The sequence below is a fragment of the Gigantopelta aegis genome, unplaced genomic scaffold, assembly GCF_016097555.1.
Source record: "Gigantopelta aegis isolate Gae_Host unplaced genomic scaffold, Gae_host_genome ctg4914_pilon_pilon, whole genome shotgun sequence".
Classification (NCBI taxonomy): Eukaryota; Metazoa; Mollusca; class Gastropoda; order Neomphalida; family Peltospiridae; genus Gigantopelta; species Gigantopelta aegis.
In genome coordinates this window covers 1-25,123 of record NW_024534117.1, presented here as the reverse complement: position 1 = coordinate 25,123, position 25,123 = coordinate 1, and the positions used below count along the sequence as shown (strand labels likewise).

Here is a 25,123-nt window from a genome sequence, read left to right as displayed (position 1 = left end):
AATTCCTGTAATAGTGTTAGAACTATTTTGAATCAGGAAAAAGCGACAATTATCAAAAAAATAATTAAACGTTTAAAAAGTATACTAATTTGAACTTCCTGTACTCGTCAAATTTTAGCTTCCAGAGTTTAAAATAAGACATCATCCAATCCTATCATCCTCATGTTACTAACATCTGAGTTCTATCAGTATAATATATATGGGACTTATCATAAAATAGTATCACAGCATGCTTAATAAGACAATATGTCTATTTGTTTACAATGTAGGTATTCTTGGACATATATAAAGGACGACACAATACAGCATTGGTAAACAAAGGATTTGTCACTGAGTTTATATATCTATTGTTTATAAAAACTTTATTCTTTGATACAGCTGAGAGTTCTGTTCTCAGTGTTTTTTGATCAATGTTATGTTTGACTTGCACTAGGAGGGTTGGAATAGCTAGATTTTGTTGTTTACTTGTTACAAGAGTTGAAGTATTATGACTCGGACGCTATTCCAAAATTCTTTTCCTTTGTTTTAGTTGGATACATCTTTAAAGAAAGTGACTCCACCTCTACAACAACAAGTGAATGTAGCAACAAAAGTAGCAATATCAAAGTAAAGTAATGTGTAATTTGTCACTTCGTTTGGGTATATAACTTCTATAGTATGAATAGTATGGTTTTGTATATATATTCTAATGGAGCTACTATGTCAGCGATTTGTTTGCTGAAGTTAACAGAATGCCTTTAGAGAGCTGGGAAAATTGATCTTGTACTACAATGGCTCATAGCTGCCCAATTTATAAACACACAACAAGCAAATATAAGCATGCAATATAAAAAATATACATTGTTTGTATATAATACTCTATTGTTTTCATACCCTTTAACTCAAATTGGTCAATTCACTATTACTAAAAGGGTATTTTATAGTACCAACCACTACTATGTTATGATTAAAGAGCTAATGTAACAGAGTTCTTATAATTTCAACCTATCTATCACTAGATAGTTTCATTGTTTATCTTGTAATTAACACAACACATTTTAAAAAAAAAACATCGTAATTCATTAAGGTCCAAGAATAGATGATTATACTGTATAGTTGTGTCAACATGTCAGAATATTATTATTATAAATAATAGTTGTTATTATAATTAGAATATCATTATTGGAGTTATTCTACCAAAACGTCTTGTTACTATAGTTCATACTTACGTTCCAGTATGTTGGTCGTCTTGAACTCTCCCATAAATGATCAGTGGAGTAACAGTTTGTAATAAGTATTGGAAATTTTCAAGACTCTTTTGTAAATAGAATTAGTATATGCTTGAACTGCACAGTTTTATTTACCACAGGGACCTTACTAATCCAGGACTGGTAAAAATATAATATAAATATTACCTATTTATATTTAGCTGGTTTTGTACACGCAATATATAATGTATGTTCATGCTGGCTTATATATCTATTGACACTCTTTACAAAAAAATATTTGCATGTTATTGTCAATGTATAAATCATTCCCAATAATCATAATGTAAATAACTATGATAGGTATGGTTGCTAGTCAACTAGTCAATATCAATGATGTGGGTGTGGTCTGTTCCAATAGTATGTAATGTATTAAAATGTCTATATATATAGATTTTACTATACATCTGTCAGTGTGAGGGTTAAGATTTCAGTCACGGGCATTTACTAGCTGGACTTTCTTATTTATTCCGTATATTTCGTATCTAGAGTTGTGCTCACACCAAAATGGTAGCTTAAAGACATCGTACCATCATGATATAAATGTTTGTTTTATTTTGTGACTATATTTTTCTGTCACATATAACAGTGTCATTCAAATTCATTAATCTCCGTTTAGAACACTTCGTTATTGTTGTGAAAACATGTGTTCTACTAATGATTTAACAATACAATTAAACGGTTGTTATGTTATCATACCAATACATGCATACATATGTCTTTCTGAAATCTGGGATTAACCTGAACTCTTTAGAACCAGAACAGGTATTATATATATATATATATATTATGAAGTATCTAATCCTGTTGAAGAGTGCTCGATGTCCGTTTAGACAAGCGGGTTAGAACAGAATTAAAGGACTAAAGGACAGAGCTCTCGCTGTGTTGCTGTTACTCCCAGAGTTTCACGCGTATGCCCAAGAGTGAGGCTACGTGACTACAGGCTCTCCCAAGCCAGAATACAGTTACAATGCCAGCAAGGGTTTTGCCACTTGTCTCCACAAATTGTCCAAGGAAGAAGTGTTTCCTATCCCTCAACTTCTGAGAATGGTTCACCTAAACAATTAAAAGAGCTTCCATACTATCATTAGAGACAGTATCTCACCTTGCTATCACAAGACCGTACCTGTCATCAACGGGACACATTATCCAAGACATTTCTCACCCATCCGGCTACAAACCTTTCGATAGCATTCCAAACTCTTGAGTGTTTAAAGATCATCTCCCGTGTATGGGCTTGGAGAAATATGCCAAATATATACAATGTGATGTAGGTTGTACTTGCCATTTGTCAATATCATCCACCAAAGCCTCTTTTGGCATTTCATAAGGATCGTGACCTCCAATAATTTGAAGCTTTTTCTTCATAGGTAAATCCGCTATAGTTGTTTGTAGGCCAGAAAAAAGGATAGCACTTTGCATCAGATGCCATGTTGCCACTCTATATTACTCCAACATGGCCCCGCCGAAAATGGCACGCCCCCCCCACACACGCCTACTGCAAGGGGCCTCTCTATATGTTTATGTTTTATGTTTAATAAGACATAATTGACCAGGCACCTTTAGCCTTGAAGTCAGTTGCTGAGGCAGCTCCTTCCTTAGGAAGGTTAGGATGATTGTTATTTTAGTTCGAGGGGGAGACCCGATTACTACATAATTTTCAACTATCGAGTAGGACTGTAGGAGTATCTACTATTTATTGTAGGTCACGACATTATGGCGCTAATTAACTATTTCGAGTTTGAAGAATATAACTCCAATGCTATCTATAAATCTATTTTCTTGTTTCATTGCATACGCTCTTTAAAGAAAGTGCTCCATGTCTACAATAAATGAAAAGTAAGCCTTAATAACTAACTATATAGTTGTATTGTTAAACACACGTACATGTATAAAGGACGACGCTATGATTGAAAACCAGTATATAGCACTGATTGCCTCACTACTGCCTTGTACGGTACATCTCTATATTAATAAATGTTTTAGTCCCAGACGAACAGAGAGGGGCAATTACAATATCCCAAAGTTGGCAAGTTTGATAAAATACATGATCCACTGAGGATGGGGGCAGTTTGGAGTAAGGAAAGGGAAGTAGATAATCATTATTCAGAGTATTTACAGCATTCAGAAGGCCAGTTAAAGTAATGAAAATGCACTTGCTACTTTGATTACTCTTGTATAATTGTTATGACTGTATAGTGATATAATGAGATAGAATGTGTTAATCTAATGTAGTGTTTTTTTAGTTAACTATAACTAATACTAAATATTTTTAGTAGAGAGTAAAAATTTTTAGTTAACTATGACTAATATTTTTTTCAAATGTTACTACTATAACTATACGCTAACTAAAATTTGAAACTTTCCTTTGAACTATAACTAATACTAAATTAATAGCCTTTCAATTAATATCAGTTATTAACCACATAGAAATGTGTAAAGAGTTTAGCATAATTATCATATTAGGTAGTGCCATGCCTGCGTTGTTTGTGCCTTTAACCTTCCATGCATGAGTGATTTTCTAGTTATTATAGATTAACTAGAAAGCATGGCTACAGCTAGTATAGCAGCTGGTCCTGATAGGGCCAGGAGAAAAGTGGAGTAAGGGCAATACTTCAGTATCTTCCTGAAGAAAAACAAAAGTGTTTGCTTAATTAACACAAAAGTTGATGGTGCTCAATAGGCTTCAGTTTTAAACCCTGACTATAACTAATATACTAAAACTAATTAAATTTCACATTAATACTATAACTAATACTAAAACTAAAATAAATTTACCTTTTACTATAAATAACTAAAACTAAAACCCTATTATGTCTACTGAAATAACACTAATCTAGATGCAAGAAGGAGTATATATAGAGCCAGTTTATTGTTTTTGAATGAGATTAAAATTCGTGTTCAGCTTGTCACCACCATTTGTCATTTAATTCTCTCGTTTTTAAGTAAACAGACTTAAACCTTATTTAGACTAATTTCAGTAGTCACGAATTAGCATAACTCTGATTGTTTAAAATGACTAAAATTGATTATTATTCAAAAAACTATTATCAAAGGTCATCACAAATGTTTGATATCTCATACTTCCTGTATTTTGTGTTGTCTCTGTTAATTTATTACAATTATTAAATTATTAATTGGTTATTATTTATTAATTTATTACATGCATATATATAAAAATGCACACACTGCTTTTTCAAAACTATGTGTTTACTCTGATCACTACTCTACGTACATAAACATATGTTTTTTTCATACAGCACGTCGACTAGTCAATGGTTCTAATCAATTTGAGTACTGTTCAAGTGTTCATAATATATACTGGGGCTCAGTAATGTGGTATAACTGGGATATATTGGATGCTCGTGTAGTCCTGTCATCAACTAGGTTATGTTGAGCTATAGCTGCTACAAGATATTCTCATTTTGAATTAGTTCAGGTATTATATATATGTTGAATATCTATATATATCTATGTACTTGTATATATATGACATATCTCTCATGAATATTGTACTTCACGGTTATGTGTATAATTATATTATTACTAAAACAATACTATATTGACAGGACCAATTGGTTAAATGATGTGGAATGTTTTGGTAATGAATCAACCTTGCTTGATTGTCAAAATGATAGCAATGGGGGGAGAAATGTACACACAGTAATAATGCTGAGAGTCATTTGTAACTAGTAAGTAATGTCAGATATGAACATAATAATGTGTGACATCTTAATTCTCTCAGATCAACATGATCATCTTTTGCTGATATTAGACTTCGTCTGGTTAATGGAAATGTTCCTAATGAAGGTCGTGTTTAGAGATTTTTATAACATACTTGGGGCCCTATTTGTGATAATTACTGGAGTGCAAATGATGCTAAAGTTGTTTGGTAGACAACTAGGGATATGATCCAAGTCAAGGAGCTAAGCTTATCCAGTGCTTATTTTGGTCCAGGAACTGGTAATATTGTCAATATCTTATCTAATACCATATTGGATCTTTTTTATTAACAGGACCTGTATATCTTTGATAGAGTTAGATGTGTTGGTAATGAAGAAAGTATTACTGAGTGTAGCCTTTTTTGGATTTGGCTATCTACATAATGATTGTTCACACACACATGATGCTAGTGTACAATGTAATGGTACAAAAGGGTAAGTTTAATACATTTTTAATGTATTTAGTTTAAAAATTTACTTTTAGTTTAATCACCTCTTACTCTCCTAATTTTTTAAATTTTCAGTTGTTACATGTTCTAGTATACGATCCAGTTTATCTCCCTTTCATAATTCATTATTAAATACAGGTCGTATAGTTTACATGTTGTATAATCAGTGACATGGCATGTCATATAGGATGCGTTACTAAATGGAGTAGACAATATTACATGTTTAATAAATGATTGCTGAATAATAAATCACTAACTTGTGAAATAGGCAAGTGGAGTCTACACATATAACACATTTGTAACTTTATTGTAGATAAAAATATAATATTAATAGCAAATAAATATTTTCAGATTAAATGTGAAGCATTATTTATATTTTCTAGTTACATGTCATCATCTACCTCCTGTTCCTCACTTAATCATTAACTTTACTCCACAATCTAACAACACTGATAACAATCTCATTGGTACTATTGTAAGAATTCATGTGAACCTGGGTATTACTTAAGTGGATATGAAAATAACTAGATGTACTAATAATGGTAAGTGATCATGAGTATGTATTATATAATATTCCTAATTAGGTAATGGAGTCATTAGAACCATCATGTCTTCCTTATAATTCTTCTATGATGTCTTCATTACTCATCACTACATTATCTAGTGTAATACTACATCATTGACTTCATTATGGACTACAACTCATCCTTTATCATCAATTACTTCAACATCTACATCTACTATTTCTTGGTATTCTGAGGTCTCTTATTATCTCAACAACAAATCACTTGTTGTCTCATCTCATCTTCTCCAGACTCCTTTATATCAAATACATTTACACTCAATTACTGCTTCTGAATTCATCATATCTAGAACTCTGTCTTCCTCATTAGAGTTTTCATCAATATCATCAATTATCTCCCAGTTTGTCTCATCTCATTCTACAACTATCTCATCTGTAATTAGTCCTTCAGTGTTATCAACATCATTTCATTCTCTACATCTGACTCACTTGCTATTCTGTCTTCAACTGTTGCTACAGTCTATTCATTTAGTAGTTCTTCTATAGTAACTAAATTCAGCACATTGTCTTTTACAGCTTCTAAATCTGAAGTTCATTCATCTGTTATTCCTTCTCCCTCGTCTGTTTTTGTTTCTATTTCATTTACATTTGATACTAATTCATCTGTTACTGCTTTTGAATCTGGCTGGTTCATCTATTGCCAAAATTATATCTGTTTTTATCTCACCTACATCCCATGCTCCCATAAGAAATAACAAAATAAATACTGCATAGATGAAAGGGATGTCTTGCTCTCTTATAGATATGTAAAATTAGAGATTACAGATATATACAATAAATCCACCAAGTATAATCTGACAGAATACTTACAGGACTATTTACACCCCATGCATGTATAGTTTTGTTTTAATTTCTAGGATTATCCTCATCACAAGATACTACAGCTATTATTGCAATTGTATGTACACTAGGAGGAGTCATACTACTGTTAATTAGTGTCATAGTAATAATGGCAGTCATTGTACGTACACTATGGTATGTATTTACATATTAATATCATTCATTATAGCTATTCCTCATGCAATAGGGGGTGGTTCTTGGTGTAACTTCAGTCTGATGACATCATCATTAAATGACACCAGTGATGTCATCATATATGATGACATCATCTAAATCTATCACCTAAACCCTAAACCAAAACCTTATGACACATAGTGATGTCATCATCATAGAGTACTATCACCAAGAATTAAGGACCCCAAATAGGTAATACCTCAGGCTATTTAAATGTTTACAGTGGACTGATAAAGTGCTTAATAATATTAGTAATAACATTTCAAGTGCAGACTAGTGTAAAACTATCTTTACCTAAAAAATGAGAGATCTGAGTTCTCTATTGGAATATAACTCAATGAAATATATATGTTTCTTTTGAAGGAAGATGGTAACTAAAAGCAACATATGGTTATCACAATAATAATATAAGGTTATTATTCATCCATAAAAAAATGGTTGAGAAATAGTAGAAATTTACAATGAATGCCCCTATAGTTTTTAATGGTAATAGCTATTAATTTTTTTTGCACTGAGATACTTTTGTATAAGAAATTAACCTTTTAATGCATTAATAAATTAATACTGACTTAATGATTGGACCCACATAAAGAGATAAATATTTTAAATTACATAGGAAACGTCATGGGCACCGACGTTCTAATTTTTTAATACCAAATGACAAAGAAGAGAAGGAGGAGAACATTAATATGACAAGAACCTGGAATTGTCACGTCGTGATAGCACACAAGTTGCAGAACATGAATTTCAGTCTGCAGATAATGATGATCATGAACAATTTGTAAGTGCATATCGCAGGAGTGAATGAAATAATAATAACTGCACAGTCTACTATATTATGACAAGTATACTATGTACATGTTGAACATTTACTAAGTACATGAATATTTGTAGCATACAGCAGAAGTCCATACTACATTGTGGATAATAATAACTATAAAAATATGGACTTCCTGTCAAACCTTAGACACTTTATATTTAGCCATGTTAGTTTTTTTTATTCTGGCACTGAGCTGGCTCAGTAGAATCAATATATTAATGATTGCTTATCTCTAACCTCTATAGCTCAACCATGCTCTGTTTTGATTGAGGAGGAAGATCAAAAATTGATTATATAGTATTTGATATCATTGTATATATAGATAATAATTTTTTGTACAAAATATTTTGTTTTAATCATTGTTTTATATTGTTGTGTAATAATTGAATTAGTTATGTGGGTGTGGTTGTTAGGAGGTGTATAGGGCCATGCCAGCTGAGATTCAGTAGAAACTTCAAATCATTGTATAACCAATTATAATAGGACAAATTTGGTGTACAAGGCCAACCAAAATGTAATGAACTCAATAGAATTCTGAATAATTTTAATTCTTAGGACACTGAACTCTGAATTTATAGAGGCTAGATATTCTAGTCTAAGCTAAGGTTTTTTTTACTTGTAAATTTGAGTGTTAAATTGGGTAAGTTTTTGACATAGGTATACACTTATTTGGTTTTAGTTTATTAGTATACTGTTGAGTACTTTTCAAATACATTTGTTAATTACTAATAAACTATAGTTGCCCAGACATTAGTGATAATAATGGTGTGAACAAAAGTAGACAACTGACTTCCCTATTAAGAGAAAGCAACATATGCTCTATCCTTCCATGGATCATAGCTGCCAATTTATAAACACAACAACATATAACATGTAATATAAAGAATAATACATTGTTTGTATATTAATACTCTATTGTTTCATACACTTTAAATCAGAGTTGTCAATTCACTATAACTATGGAAAATTTTATAGTACCAACCACTACTATGTTATGATAAAGAGCTAATGTATAAACAGAGTTTTATAATTTCAACCTTATCTATCACTAGATAGTTTCATTGTTTATCTTGTATATTAACACAATAACATAATATCTGTATTCATTAAGGTCACAAGAATAGATGATTATACTATGTCAGCATGTCATGAATAATTGTTATTATAAATATATAGTTTGTTATTATAATTATATCATTTGTTATAGTTATTATACCAATACATCTTGTTAGTAATAGTTCATACATTAGTGTTCATATGTTGGTCGTCTTGAAATATTCCATAATGGTCAATGGGGTACAGTTTGTAATAAGTCTTGGACATTTCAAGATTCTCTTGTTGTTTGTAAAGAATTAGGATATGTTTCAACTGAACAATTTTATACAGCAGGACTTACTAATCCAGGAACTGGTAAAAATATAATATATCACTATATTTATATTTAGTTTGGTTTGTAAACATAATATATAATGTATGTTTATATTTGCTTATATATACTGTGTGTTCTTTAAAAAAACTTTGCATATTTTTGTCAATTTATATTCATTCCAATAATCATAATGTATATGTTAATATTGTTCTGTTATAGGACCAATATGGTTGAATAATGTGATTTGTACTGGTTTAGAGTTCTCTCTTAGTTCTTGTATATAAATGATGGGTATGGTGACTGTAGTGACTGGTTGTAGTCATATCAATGATGTGGGTGTGGTCTGTTCTGATAGTAAGTACATGTTACAGTTATATTATATAATGTATTATATTATAGATTTTGCTATACGTCTTGTCAGTGATAGTAGTTATGATAGTGAGGGTCGTGTTGAGGTATATCATAGTGACCAATGGGATACTATATGTGATGATGACTAGAGTCTATGTTTGTCAGTAAAATAGCTTCTTGCTAGCTTGCTCTTCTATATTTCTACCATTCTATAGCTATTAGGCTTTCCACAGACACTGCTAATTATGTAATCTTTGTAGCTCTAGCCAGTTTTTCAGTGTTATGTAGTTAGTATCTTCTAAAACAATTAAAGAATTTTTTTTCTATTATAGTCTCATTCAATACTATAGAGTATTGTCCAGTATTGCTATCTCCTTGTAATGGTTTATTATCAATTTTATATTATATTATATTTTATATTATAATGAATACATTTGGCATTGTTATAAACTTATAGTATTGAAAGCTTCAAGGTTACTTGTGTTTACACTAGCAGCTCTGTAAGTATTAATTGTTGAAATAATAGCTCTTTGATTATATCAATGATTTTAATAATACATTAGAGTGTCTAATATAATAATTAGTATTTCAATTAAACTGACCACTTGAAGAATGAGAAGGTATGGAATTTTAGTTTTTGTATTAAATATGAAATCTAGATAGTGTTGTAATTTTTTATCAGATAATAATGAGGAGGATAGAGGAGGATAAGAATCAATATAATGAAAAAATGCAACTGTTACCTCATGATGATAAGGAAAGGCAGAACATGAGTTTCAGTTTTCATGATGATAAACTAATTGGTATATATGTTAAGTAGTGAAGATCAGTATTATAAGTTAGCACATGGGAAACGGTATAGAAAATTCTCAGTGTAATGTCAAGTACCAAAAATTGGACAGATTTATGATTATGTATGATATCAATTAATGCTGGACTTATGACATAATCATATGCTGTATACTGTATATGGAATATGAGATGATATTATTCTTGCATTGCTGTTGTTTCTGATCGTGTTCCATTGAAAGTTACGTTACTGAGGTCCTTGAATACACCTGAAACATAGACCTTATTTGTTTTGTGTGTATATAATATAATTTATATGTATTATACAGTATCATCATTCCTTTCTTGTCTCAATGACCCTGTTTCTGAAGAAGGGAAATATGAAATGTTAATACTAGCATGAATAAGTCCATGATATAGTAAAAATAATTATTCATTCCTTTAGCTGTTCAACCACCTTTTCTATTTATTTAATGAAGACATGGATTTATAATATTCATTATACAATATAATATATTTGTAACTTATTATTATGAACTTTAATAACAAGTCAGGAGTAGAGGTTAAAGGGGTGTGATTTTTTTGAAATTTATGAAGTTTAAGTTGGGGGGATCCTTATATTTATATTATTAACAAAAATGACCAAGAAAATTAATTTGTCTGTTGTTAAAGGAAACAAACTCTTTAGCTATTTCTAATACATTTATGTTATCAGTATAGGTCCTTAGGTTATTATGTACATAGTCTTGAGTGCAAATCAGGGGCTTAGCCCCTGATTTGAATTTGGGGGCTTCAGCCCCCCTGCCCCCCCCCCCACCCCTATGCTGGTAAGTGTTATGCTAACTCAATAATCAATAAACAAGATTATTATACATGACTTCTCTAGGTTACAATTAAGAAAATGTCTAGTATGATAATTAACCATGTCTTCTGTTGTACTGTAGCTAGCCCACTTGTATAATCACTAAGCAGGACCTCAATTCTAATGTCTTGTGCTCTGTGAAAAGAATTATTTAAAGCAACTTACTTTACAGTCAGAAGAGGAGACAACATTTCCAAGACTAGTGTCACACACAAATGAAAGATTTTTTATATTAGAAAGTTCATTGAGGGAACAGTTCTAGTTATGGTGGTCTAGTTATTCAACAGAAGGCAATACCATAAGAGTGTCTTTTCAGTATAGATTGGAAGGTGTGGCAAGAGTGGGCCCATCATTGTATTTTTTAGTATCCTATGCTGAGACAATTTTATCTTATTGACTAGGATGTAAGACATCTTAAATGTACGAGGACACACTGCAGCATTAGTAAACCAAGGACAGACTTAACTATGATTACTATTTATATGACAATGTTTATATAATAGTGTTATAAAAATGTTTAACAGTTTCATTCTTTGACAAGTACGATTATAACAGCTGTGTTTGATTAATGGCATTAAAATACTGTTTGAAAAATTTATATATTAAGTTGTTGTGTATAACTTCTTTTTGTACACTTGGCATAAACAACAGCTTCTCATGTTAGATCATATCCTAGTTGTCTACAAAAACAACTTTAGCATTATTTGTACTCCAATAATGATAAAAAAAGTGCCCCATGTATTATTATCAAGTATTATAAATATCATACTTTCAATAAAAGAAATAGGAGTTAGTCCGGTACTCTGTAACACAGACCGAGCATTCCAAGAACAGCTGAATTTCCAAGAGAGAGTTGAAGTTACAAATACACATCACTAGATCTTTGTTGTTGTTGACTTTTTAAACAGAGTTGAAGAAATATGACTCAGATGCTATCCATAGTCTCTATTCTTGTTTTAGTGTATGCAGTTTTAAAAGAAAGAGGGTTCCAATTCCACAAAAAGGTGAGGGTAAGATATATATATATAAGTTTTAATAAATGTGATGGTGTAACTAAAAGTTCTTATTTAGTCCTATATCAAAGCAAATAATACAATGTCATTTAGTTTGGTTAAAGTTATAACTTCAATATTAACACAATTTAGTTTTGTTGTGTTAATAATGAGACAATTTCTCTTATTAATTGATTACCATGTAAGGTATTCTTGCATATATAAGGAGGACACAATACAGCATTGGTAAACCAAAGACTTTGACTGAATTTATATATCTATTTGTTATTTTAAATATTTTTTGATACAGCTGAGAGTTATATTCTCAGTGTTTGATCAACTTAATGTATGGCTTTACCATAAAAATTATAATATTTGAAATGTATATTTGTCTAAATTGTTAGCTTATATTAAGTATGTTATATACATTGTTATTATCTCTGTATACACTCTGATTAGTATCCTGAATTTAAAGTACATATATACATATAACTTTACCTCCACATCAAATGAACTTAACTGAATCAATTTTGGAATATTATATGAATAATTATTAATTCTTCCCTAAGTTACAGAACATTAATTAGTTAACAACAGTGCGTATAAAATTAAGCTAGTGTCTTATAATATCTGCTCTAATGATTTAACATATTGGACTTTGAGTATATATATAACATACCACAGTTTTCATATGACCTCCTAGGCTGCTAACCATATAATATATTCATAACCTTAAAATTTGTGGGCCAGTCCCTCAGCATAAAAGTCAGTCTCATCCTCTTCAAAGGGATCTCCCTTTGGAGAGGACGAGCCCGATTGTTATGTAATAACAAAAGATTTTAAGTTCTGTTGTGAACATTTTTCACAGTACTGAACAATGCTAGTAGAGTATTTTCACTACGTGCAAATTATGGTGAGTGGGCGTCACCAAACAGAGTGATTCATACTTTCAATAACAGAAATAGCAGTGACGTCACGTGTGTACTTAGCATGACTAAGCATCCGAGAACAGCTAAATTTCCGAGAAAGAATTGAACTTACAAATACATTACTAGATCTTCTTTGTTGTTTACTTCTAAAGCAGAGTTGAAAAAAATATGACTCCGACGTTATTCATAATCTCTTTCTTGTTTTTAGTGTATGTGATCTTTAAAGAAAGTCTATCCATCTCAACAACAACAACAACAAAGTGAACGTAAGTTATTATTAATAAACGATAGTGGGTAGCTACGTTATCTTATTTAGTCCAATATCAAAGTAAATAATATATTGTCATTTAAGTTGATTAAAATTATAACTTCAATTATCTATGAACAGTATGGCTACTAATAGTTTTTATCATATTCTATGAAGTTATATTCTATGTAGCTATATATGTCAGTTAGAGTGCTAGAGAATTTATCTTGCACTTCAATAGAAGTTCTAAGTTTTTAATATTATATAATTGTTCTTTTTAAAGTATAAGTTCTGGTGTAAAACAATGTCCCATTGCATGACATGGGTAAAACTTAGAGGTGGCTAGTAATTATGGGTGGAACCAGTAATTAACTTGATTAATTATCATGAGCCAGCTTTCCAACTGGTATGAACAGAAGTTGACAAAGTTATCATTGACTTTGTCGACTAGAGCAGACAAGACTAGAATATTTAGTAAAATGATGAACAAATCCTCTAAGTTATTGTGTCATTCTCTGTCATAATAGCTATGATAACTCTTTTAATGATATTTAATGATATAGGATGTTATATTATCATAACTTATAAGACTAGTGGATATATAGCTTTCTAATTGACTTATCATATTACTACATAATGTATTATATATCAGTTAAAGCTAAATAATGACAATTACTTAATTGTCATCTCATTCCCATTCTATAAACGCAACAATATTATCAATGACTACTACGTTATATTAAATAGCTAATATAACCAGAGGTCTTTCTTTGTCTTTATAGACTTAACCTCATTACCAACTTTATCACACATATACATACATTGTAGTTTGTTTGTTTATCTTGTAAATTAACACAATAACATAATATCTGTATTCATTAAAGTTGCAACAGTAGATGATTATACTAGTTGTGTCAACATGTCATGAATATTATATTATAAATTAGTTGTTATTATAACTAGTTTTTATTATAGTTACTCTACCAATACGTCTTGTTAGTAATAGTTCATATATTGGAGCTCAATATGTTGGTCGTCTTGAAATATTTCATAATGGTCAGTGGGGTACAGTTTGTAATAAGTATTGGACATTTCAAGACTCTCTTGTTGTTTGTAAAGAATTAGGATATACTTCAACTGAACAGTTTTATACAGCAGGACTTACTAATCCAGGAACTGGTAAAATATAATATATATATATCACTATATTTATATTTAGTTGGTTTGTAAACACAATATATAATGTAATTATATGTTGTATACATTGTATATATTAAAAAAACTTTGCATGTTTTTGTCAATTTATATTCATTCCAATAATCATAATGTATATGTTAATATTGTTCTGTTATAGGACCAATATGGTTGAGTAATGTTAATTGTACTGGTTTAGAGTTCTCTCTTAGTTCTGTAAAAAATAATAAGTTATTGGTCTAGTCACTGGTTGTAGTCATGACAATGATGTGGGTGTGGTCTGTTCTGATAGTAAGTACATGTTAATTGTTATATTATATAATTCATTATAATTATAGATTTTGCTATACGTCTTGTCAGTGATAGTAGATTATGATAGTGAGGGTCGTGTTGATGTATATCATAGTGACCAATGGGGTACTATATGTGATGATGACTGGAGTCTAACTGATGCTATTGTTGTTTGTAATCAATTAGGATATCCCAGAGTACTGGACTACTACAAGTAAGTGCTGGACTGGTGACTATGAAATATAATGTTTTTTCTTAATTATTTGTTATCAATGTAGTAAGATAAAATAAATACAAAGTTGTACTTCTGAACACTCCACATAATTATAGCATATTTTTCTTTTACTATTATACACCTCTATACTTATATAAGATCCCCAAGTATTTTTTTAGATGAACAAGTTACTCAAATGAATATTTGATTATCATAGTACTTTCACGAAGTACAAATCGACATTAAATGTTGATAAAATCAGTTTTTTGAGTGACCAATATTTAATGTTAATTTCTTGTAGGTTTGCCCATTTTGGCAATGGTACTGGTCAAGTATATATTGATAATATCCAATGTGTTGGTAATGAGTCCAGTATAGGACAATGTCAATTTAGAGGATGGGGTATTCATAATTGTAGTCATCAGGAAGATGTTGGAGTGAGATGTGCACCTGGTAAGTCACATGTATTTATGAATAATATTATTAGCAATAGTAACTTATATATACATGTACATGTTTATTTATTACCTTAATATTATTAGCAATGATGTCTCTGTTTACTCTAGATCTGAGTACATTGATCTCTCTCTCTCTCTCTCCCTCTCTCTCTCTCTCTCCTATCATAGTTAATATTCTATACCAGTTTATCCAGTTCGTCTTATTACTGATACTGATAACTCTACTCACAACTCATCTCTCTATTATGGACAAGTACAGATCAGAAATGGAACTATAGTCAACTTAATGCTACATGGGGTACTGTCTGTAATGATGGATGGGGAATTGAAGATGCTAATATTGTATGCAGACAACTAGGTTTGTGTTACTTGTAACTAATCAAATTTAGTTCATTTAAACTAGCCTATTTTTGTTGTGTCCACTTATCACAAATATTATATCTATCTTCTATTTAGGTTTCAAAGGAGCAGTTCTTGCATTATCTCATAGTCCATTCATTACTAGTTCTAGTACTCTTCCTATACTTTTAGATGAGGTCACGTGTCTTGGTAATGAGGTCTCTCACAAATGTCATTATCGTAACTGGGGACTACATGATTGCTCTCATTATCAAGATGTTAGTGTTATATGTCAAGGTATTATTACTGTGGGATATATATAACCATTATGAGTCACATCTCTTCCCTCTTTCTTAGTTCCTGGTATTAACATTGACACAGTTACTAATGTCCGTCTTATAATGCCTGGTAATTTACCTAACACTAGTAATGATAATACTACAGCTCAAGGAAGAATAGAAATAGAATTTATGGGAATATGGGGAACTATATGTGATAATATGTGGGATATTAATGATGCTAATATAATATGTAGGTAAGAACATACTATACAATAATACTATAATGTATATAATATTGTAATAACTGTTTAGTTTATATACATGTATAATTTATCTTCTATTTAGAATGTTAGGTTATGCTAATGCTATTGATATTGTGACACACTCAGTATATGGAGCAGGACAGGGACTAATATGGATGGATAATGTACAATGTATTGGTAATGAGATTACTATTGAACAGTGTACATTCCCAGGATGGGGAATAAATAATTGTGAACATAATAAGATGTAGGTGTTGTATGTATAGGTAAGATAATGTAAACAATTTATTAATGACCATATTAATTGTACTTATATTTAATATATTGTGTTAAATTGTAAAATAAACATTTATTTACATGTACATTATTTTTACATTATATCTATTACTACTAACAATCAATTAATTATTTTTAACCTCCTTTTAGCCACTCAACAAGGTGATCCAGTACGATTAATAGGTGGTACATCATCAATGGAAGGACATGTAGAGATATTACATAATGGAGAATGGGGAACTGTCTGTGATAATCACTGGACTAATGATGATGCTACTGTTGTTTGTAAACAGTTAGGATTTAATGGATCACAAGGTATTGCTATTCAAGGAGGACAATTTAGTTCAGGTATGTTATATTAACATAAGTCTATACTATTACAAACTACTAACTCACTACATAAAATATTGTACAGTACCTACTACATGTATATAATTACAAAACAATACTCTATATTACATGTTTTCTGTATAATATTCACTTTATTATTATATTATATGTACAGGTTCAAGTGATATGATAGTATCGATGGATGATGTTAAGTGTACTGGATATGAACATTACCTCTCTGACTGTCCATTTAATGGATGGTCATATCATGATTGCTCACATAATAATGATGCTGGTGTAAAATGTCAAGGTACTACCTAACATCACATAATAACACTCTGTTAATATGTAATACATATTTAGGGAGTGCATACCAGTATCCTGTACGTCTTTATAATAATGGTAGAGTGTCTGATAATGAGGGTACTGTAGAGGTCTTTATATCATCAACAAATACTTGGGGTCTCATCTGTGATTATCTGTGGGATCTTCATGATGCTAATGTTGTTTGTAGAATGTTAGGATATGATGGTAAGCGATCATTCTCTCTCTCTCTCTCTCTCTCTCTCTCTCTCTCTCTCTCTCTCTCTCTCTCTCTCCCTCCCTCAGTCTCTCTCTCTCTCTCTCTCTTTCTCAGATATACATAGCTATATGCATTGATTTTATCTTGTAGGTGCTGCTAATGCTATTCTTGGATCTTATTATGGAACAGGAACATTATCATTTGTAGCAAACTATATATCTTGTCAAGTTTTGAATCTAAACTATCTAACTGTCCAGGTTTTATCATGTATCAATAATATGCTCAGAATTGTTCCTCCACAAATGCTGCTGGTGTAAAATGTTTATGTGAGTACATACTGTGATTATATATATATATATATATATATATATATATATATATATATATATTAATTAATTAATTTGTTTTCATTTAATAAACTAAAATCATTCAAATATTTTAACAAATCATCACAAAATGTTTTCTACATTGTATGTAAAGCAAACCTAGGTTGTAATTAGATTGTTTGAACAACAAAACTAATATACAATTGTGTTTGTTCATATATATTATATTATTGATGTATCTGACTATTACAAGCAAGAAATGAAATTAAATCAAGAGAACTAAACTGCTAACACACACGTCATTTATCCAATTAAATCTAATTATCCGGCCACTAGTGCAATGATTTGGACATGTCTAATTGAAAAACTTTTTTAGTTATAGCTAAATTGAATTCTCCAATTTTTTTATATTAGAAAAATATAAGACAAATTAACATTTTTTACAATCATTCTCCTTAAACTAAATGTAGTGTATATGATTTTTTCATTTTCCTATCACAATATTTATTTATTATATACAATAAATATGTACTTAGTGAAAACAGATGAGCTTTATTTATTTTATCTAAAACAATAAAATAAACTTTTTGATGTTTTTGTATTATTTACTCTGACCACTATTCTACTAAATTAAACACATACATTTTTCATACAGCTCTTCAACTAGTCAATGGTTCTAATCAATTTGAAGGTACTGTTCAAGTATTTCATAATGGTACCTGGTACTTAGTATGTGATAATAACTGGGATATACTGGATGCTAGTGTAGTCTGTCATCAACTAGGTTATGTTGATGCTATAGCTGCTACAAGATATTCTCATTTTGGAATTAGTTCAGGTATTATTATATGTTGAATATCTATATGTATCTATGATACTTGTATATATAATGACATATCTCTCATGAATATTGTACTTCACTGTTAATATGTATAATTATATTATTACTAAACACAATACTATATGACAGGACCATTTGGTTGAATGATGTGGAATGTGTTGGTAATGAATCAACTTTGTTTGATTGTCCTAATGTTGGTAGTCATGGTTGTTCACACAGTAATAATGCTGGAGTCATTTGTACTAGTAAGTAATGTCAGATATGAATAATATAATGTGTGGACATCTTAATTCTCTCAGATCAACATGACCATCTTGGTGATATTAGACTTCGTCTTGTTAATGGAAATGTTTCTAATGAAGGTCGTGTTGAGATATTTTACAACAATAATTGGGGCACTATTTGTGATAATTACTGGAATATGAAATGATGCTAAAGTTGTTTGTAGACAACTAGGATATGATCCAAGTCTAGGAGCTGAAGCTTATGTCAGTGCTTATTTGGTCAAGGAACTGGTAAGATTATCAATAGATGTGTGTGTGTAGTGTTTTTATTAACATTGCTTTTGTGCATCCAAAGGCAATTTGAGATTTCCCTTTTCCTAAGAGAGTTATGGAGTGTAATGAAGGACTGTTGACTTTTCAGCATTGATCATAACCTTCATCATCCATAATGTATAATAAAGTGGACATACTGATATTGTGCTTTCAGTTCATTTCATCAATTAAACTCTTCTTTTGCTTAAGGGATGCTGATAGACATCAATGAAGATATGCACATGGACTCCCTTGTACAATGAATGATATCCACATTCTACCTTGTCCACCTCATCTCTTTATGTCACTCTCACAAATTGAAGTACAAGAACAAAGGACTCCCTTAAATTACTGTGGTAGTTTGCATCTTGAGATCCAGCCCTGTTGTCCCAAAGTGACAAGTTGACAGTAAAAATAATCATAGAATGAATTAAATTCATACTCAGTCCCACTTGTCCATCCTATTCCCTTGTCTCTAAGAGACTATTAGATTTGAAGAAAGCCCAAGAGACTCCCAAATGTCCTTGTTCTTATTTGTCTATCATCTCTTTTTCCATAAAGAATAAAATAAACATGCAGTGGAAATAGAGTTCTATCAATTAAACTGCATGTTTTGTAGCTAGCCTATAGATGATGCAATATCTGTACATCAAATAATGACATGTACACAGGTATATATTTGAAAATGCAAACATAAAATTTTTACCACATAAAAGTAGCTGTGAAGATGACTTTCCCTAATATATAAGTATAGAGGTGACACAACTTTAACAAAAATCAAAAAGTGTATGTTATTATCTTAGTAAGGTTAAAAAGTACCTTGAGAGTCTTTGGCATTGTAACCCCATCCTATACAGACTTCTGAGTTCTGAATCAACCTAATGTATCATAGGAATAAAAGAAAATAATCATAAAATATAAATTTTTGTACACTATTTTTAAATCAGACCATTCTTACATTTGCTTGCTTGGGGAAAGTTATGGGGGTCACAATTTTCCTCACACCATTTATCAGCATTGCCTCTAATATGACATTTTATTGACCTCTATTGTTAGTGGGGACTAGCTCTAAAAGATTCTGTAAGAACCACTCTTTTTTTGGCAAGCCTCTATCATATGACAAGCATTATCATAACAAATGAACTCTATTATAGGAACACCTAGGTAAAATATATGAAAACAAAAATATTATAAATAAAAGCTTGTCTGTGTAAAATAGTTTGCACTTTGACATGATAATTAAGTTATATTAAGCTCGCTAATCTATAAAACAATTGAGAATAGTGATGGTATATCTGATGTAAGGATTATAAACGTAAATTGAAGTCTTCTTTGGTATTGTAATTTTTGTTATGTGATGTTTGGCTGGCCTTCTGCTATAAACATCTAATATTGGTATACTATGCTTCAATATAATTCATCCTCTACAAAACTGAAGCCATTAGCAGTCTACAGATTTTGTTTGGTACACTACAGATGACTTTTGGATCTCATTACCCAATGTTCTCAAGCATTCATGAAACCTGAAATATAACTGACTTTATATGACAATTTTCATAAGAGCTTATTAATGTTACCTGGTTATCGTGATTCTCTAAAGATGTCCATGATGTAAGGACATTAAAAGTAAATTGAAACTGATCTTTCTTTCATAATTAGGACCTATATATCTTGATAAGTTAGATGTGTTGGTAATGAAGAAAGTATTACTGAGTGTAACTTTAGTGGATTTGGTAATCTCACAATGATTGCTTTCACAGACAAGATGTTGGTGTACACTGTAATAGTAAGTTTAATACATTTTTCTTTGAAATGTTTACTTTACAAGTTTAGTTTTCTTTTATTGTTGATGCTCAATAAAATAGTAGGACAGTAATATCAGTGATATGGTCATATAGGATACATACTAAATGGAATAGAAAATACCACAAGTTCAATTAATGTTTCCATGAGTAATGAATTACCAACTTGTGAAATAGGAAATGGAGTTATGTATTTTATATAGTGTTAGACTACCTTACATGAAAATACACTGGTTATAAATTTATTCCAACATTGTTTAAATGCTTTAATATTAAGAATAGTCTACATTTTTACACTATATTACATGATATCTCAAGTTTTAATATTAGAATATACTCACAAACAGAAATGCCAACGAGACAATTTTTACAATTTTTACAATTATTCTCCTTAAACTCCATGCATATGTATGATTGTGTCAGTTTTCTATCACAATGTTTATTTACTATATACAGTAAACATGTACTTGCTGCTCTTTTTAGAAAAACTAATGAGGTTTCTTTATTTTATCTAAAAAACAATAAAATAACCTTTTGATTACAAATACATTATAGAGAATTGTTCTGTATCAATGTCCCTATTATGGTTCATTATCATGTATAGGTCATAGTTTAGGTGTTGTAATATCAGTAACATATAAGATATGAGTAGACAATATTACATATTTAATAAATGGTTAGTGGAATAATGAATTCCTACCTTGTAAAATAGGAAAGTGGAGTCTACAAATAGTATATTGATAGACTTACTGTAGATCAAATATACTGGTTTATAAACTTATAACATTGAAAGCTTTGAGGTTAATTGTGTTCACATTATATTACATGATATCTTATAGGTAATTGGAAATTCAGAATCATCATGTAATTCTTCTATCATGTCTTCATTACTCATCACTACATTATCTAGTGTAATAACTACATCATTGACTTCATTATGGACTACAACTCATCATTCATCATCTATAATCTCAATATCTACATCTACTATACCTTGGTATTCTGATTCTCTTATTATCTCAACAACATCACTTGTTGTCTCATCTCAATCTTCTCTTTACTTCTTTACATCAAATACATTTACATCAATTAGTACTTCTGAATTCATCTTATCTTCAGAACTTTTGTCTCTCTCAATCTTCACACCTCATTCAATTTTTCATCAATAATGCTTCTGAATTCATCTTTCTAGTCTTTGTCTTCTTCATCAGAATTTATCAACTATCACATTTGTCTATCTCAATCCTATCATCTTTATAGTCCTTCATTTATCAACATTTACTTCCCTACATCTGACTCACTTGCTATTCCATCTTCAACTGTTACTACAGTCTATTCATTTAGTAGTTCTTCTATAACAACTAAATATAGGACATTGTCTATTACAGCTTCTAAATATGGAAGTTCATTCTTCTATTATTCCTTCTCATCGTCTGTTTCTATATCACTTACAGTTAATACTAATTCACTTTTGAATCTGCTGGTTCTTCTACTTCCAAAGATACATCTGTTCTTATGTCACCTACAGCTCATGTTCCCAGTAAGAAATAACATAATAAATACATTATAGATGATGGAGAGCTCTAAATGTCCTGCTCTCTTATAATACATGTATAAATGTAGAGTTACAGATATAGACAGTAAATCCACCAAAAACAGGATACTTAGAGGACTTTTATAACAGATGCATCATTTTATTTAATTGCTAGGGTTATCCTCATCACAAGAGGCTGCTATTATTGGAAGTGTTCTGGGAGTATTCATACTACTGTTAATTGGTAGTCATAGTAGTAATGGCAGTCATTATACATGTACTATGGTAAGTATTAATATCAATATTATCACTAAGTACATTAGCTAGAGAGACTATTGCAGCATATAATAGTATGCCTGTTTAAAACTTTGTTATAGATGATAATAATTATGGTGTTTTGGGTCAGTACATACTAGTTCAAGTTCCTCATCTATAGAGGAGGGATCACCCAGAGTGTTTCTAGTGTCAATATAATTTTATGGAAATTATGACATGTTCTGTTCATGTTATACACACTTTCATAACTATGGACATATTCATGTAATCATGCCTGGTTTATCATGCATTCTTGAAATAACTCCTTGAAATGGTTGAGAAACAACAGAAATTTATAAGCAAATGGCACTTAATTTTGGAATACATCGTTAAATGTGATGTTGTTCGGCAAAAGTGAATTGGCTATGCTGTAATGTTATTTTTAAGTGTAGAATATAAAAACAGACACTTTTCTTTATAATATGCAAGTGCTGACTTAGTCAACTTGAACTACATAGAGAGATAAGTATTTTATTTACATAGGAAACGTCGTAGACGTCGACGTTATAATTTTTTAATACCTGATGATGATGATGACATGAGGAGGAGGAGGAGGACATTCATTATGACAAGCACTTGCAACTGTCCACGTCATGACAACAGACAAGTAGCAGAACATGACTTTCATCTGAAGATCGTGAACAAAGAAGTAAGTGGATGATACTAGATTTAATGAAATGTAGTACATAATATAAATATTCAATTGCCTTTGTTGTGTATTAAAAAGATCCACATCTAATATTTAATAATACTTGGTATACAAATATTTAATTGCTTCAAATATGTCTGCTTTTCCTTTATTCAAGTTTATTGCATTGCTAAACATCAAGTAAACATTTTCATTGTGAACAAAACATCGCATGCTTTGCTACCTTGGTTCTTGGTCTGATAAAGCAATTATTTCATTCATAAGCATGATTGAACCACATGAATACATATATAAAACTAAAGTGAGATTTGCTCAGCATTCAGATTAGTTGCCTCATGCTAAAAGCACTCAGTAATTAGTCTGGACTTCTTGTTAAACTTATATTTGTTGATCATTTTGCCATGTTAGTTCACTATTCGGTACTCTCAGTAAATCATAATTGTTTATCTCTAACTCTACAGGTCAGCACAGTTGCTGTTGTTTGGAGGAGGATGACACAAACCTGGTTATATAATATTCATTATTTGTTAAATGCAAATTGTCTTCAATTATCATATTTAGTTTGTTAATAATTCAATTAGAACTGTTATAGTAAACAGGCATGGTTGTTACAATCTGTCGTAGTTTTAGAGGGATTTTTATAGAATATTCTTTGATAAGAGATTTATACACAAGTGATCCATTAATTAAAATGAACTTTACTGATTTGTACTGAAGCCGAGTGTGGACATTCTAATTTCTGGTCCACTTTCCCTTTTCAATTTTTCACTCTCCTTTTTTCACTTCGAATTTTTCATTTTTCTTCCCTTGATGGCATTCACCTATTTAGTTAAAACACATTATTTAATGGCTAAAGATGCTGCAGAAAAAATACCAATGTCCACAGTCTTAAAATCCCTCTTTTTTTCCAGAAATAAACTAATTAAATATTACTATTCTTGCTAGAGTTACTACTGGCGTGATTCAAAGATTCCTACAGAGTGATCATGGACATTTCATTAGAAAATGCAATAAAGAAAATGAAGATCTCTTTTAAGTGTTACTGTGGTCAATAAGCTAGGAGGAGTATATTCCTAAGATATGTGAAGTATACTTGTGAAGACTGTTATAATTATGATGATACGATATAATAATTTTGTAGAGAGGACTCCAAACGCGTGGACCTTTATTGGGCTACAAGAGTATGTAGCGAAGGACTTTGCTCACTCATCAGTTAACAGTATAAAGGAGGCCAGTATTAGATGTTAATGATACTACTGTTATAAGATATATTATATGACACAGTCATTGAGTGTGCTGCTACTTCTAGACCTTATAGGATCACTGCCTATGCAGGTCACAGCACAGCTAGCAGGCAAAAAGAAGAGTATATAAAAGTAAAGTGAGCTTTAAGAAAACGGTTTTATAAATATTCATACTAATTGTCAATAGGTATGTTTAGCACTGTGATGTTTACAACAAATTGAAAATCTTTGGTATAGCAATTATTGACTATTGATGAATGAATAGACTTATAGGATCATGCCTACTAGCAAGTGTACAACAATAAAGAGTAGTTATAGAAGTAAAGTGAGCTTTGA

The 25,123-nt window shown here is 30.6% G+C and overlaps 1 protein-coding gene across 1 annotated transcript; it reads left to right on the top strand.

The window, feature by feature from the left end:
• Positions 1 to 6,947: 6,947 nt before the first annotated feature.
• On the top strand, positions 6,948 to 17,035 carry LOC121366165 (scavenger receptor cysteine-rich domain superfamily protein-like; the record flags this gene model as incomplete). The annotated part of the gene is made up of 3 exons (XM_041490721.1): positions 6,948 to 6,959; positions 9,083 to 9,242; positions 16,838 to 17,035. Coding segments are annotated over exons 1-3 (370 nt in total), but the record flags the coding sequence as incomplete, so codon positions are not given.
• Positions 17,036 to 25,123: the final 8,088 nt, after the last annotated feature.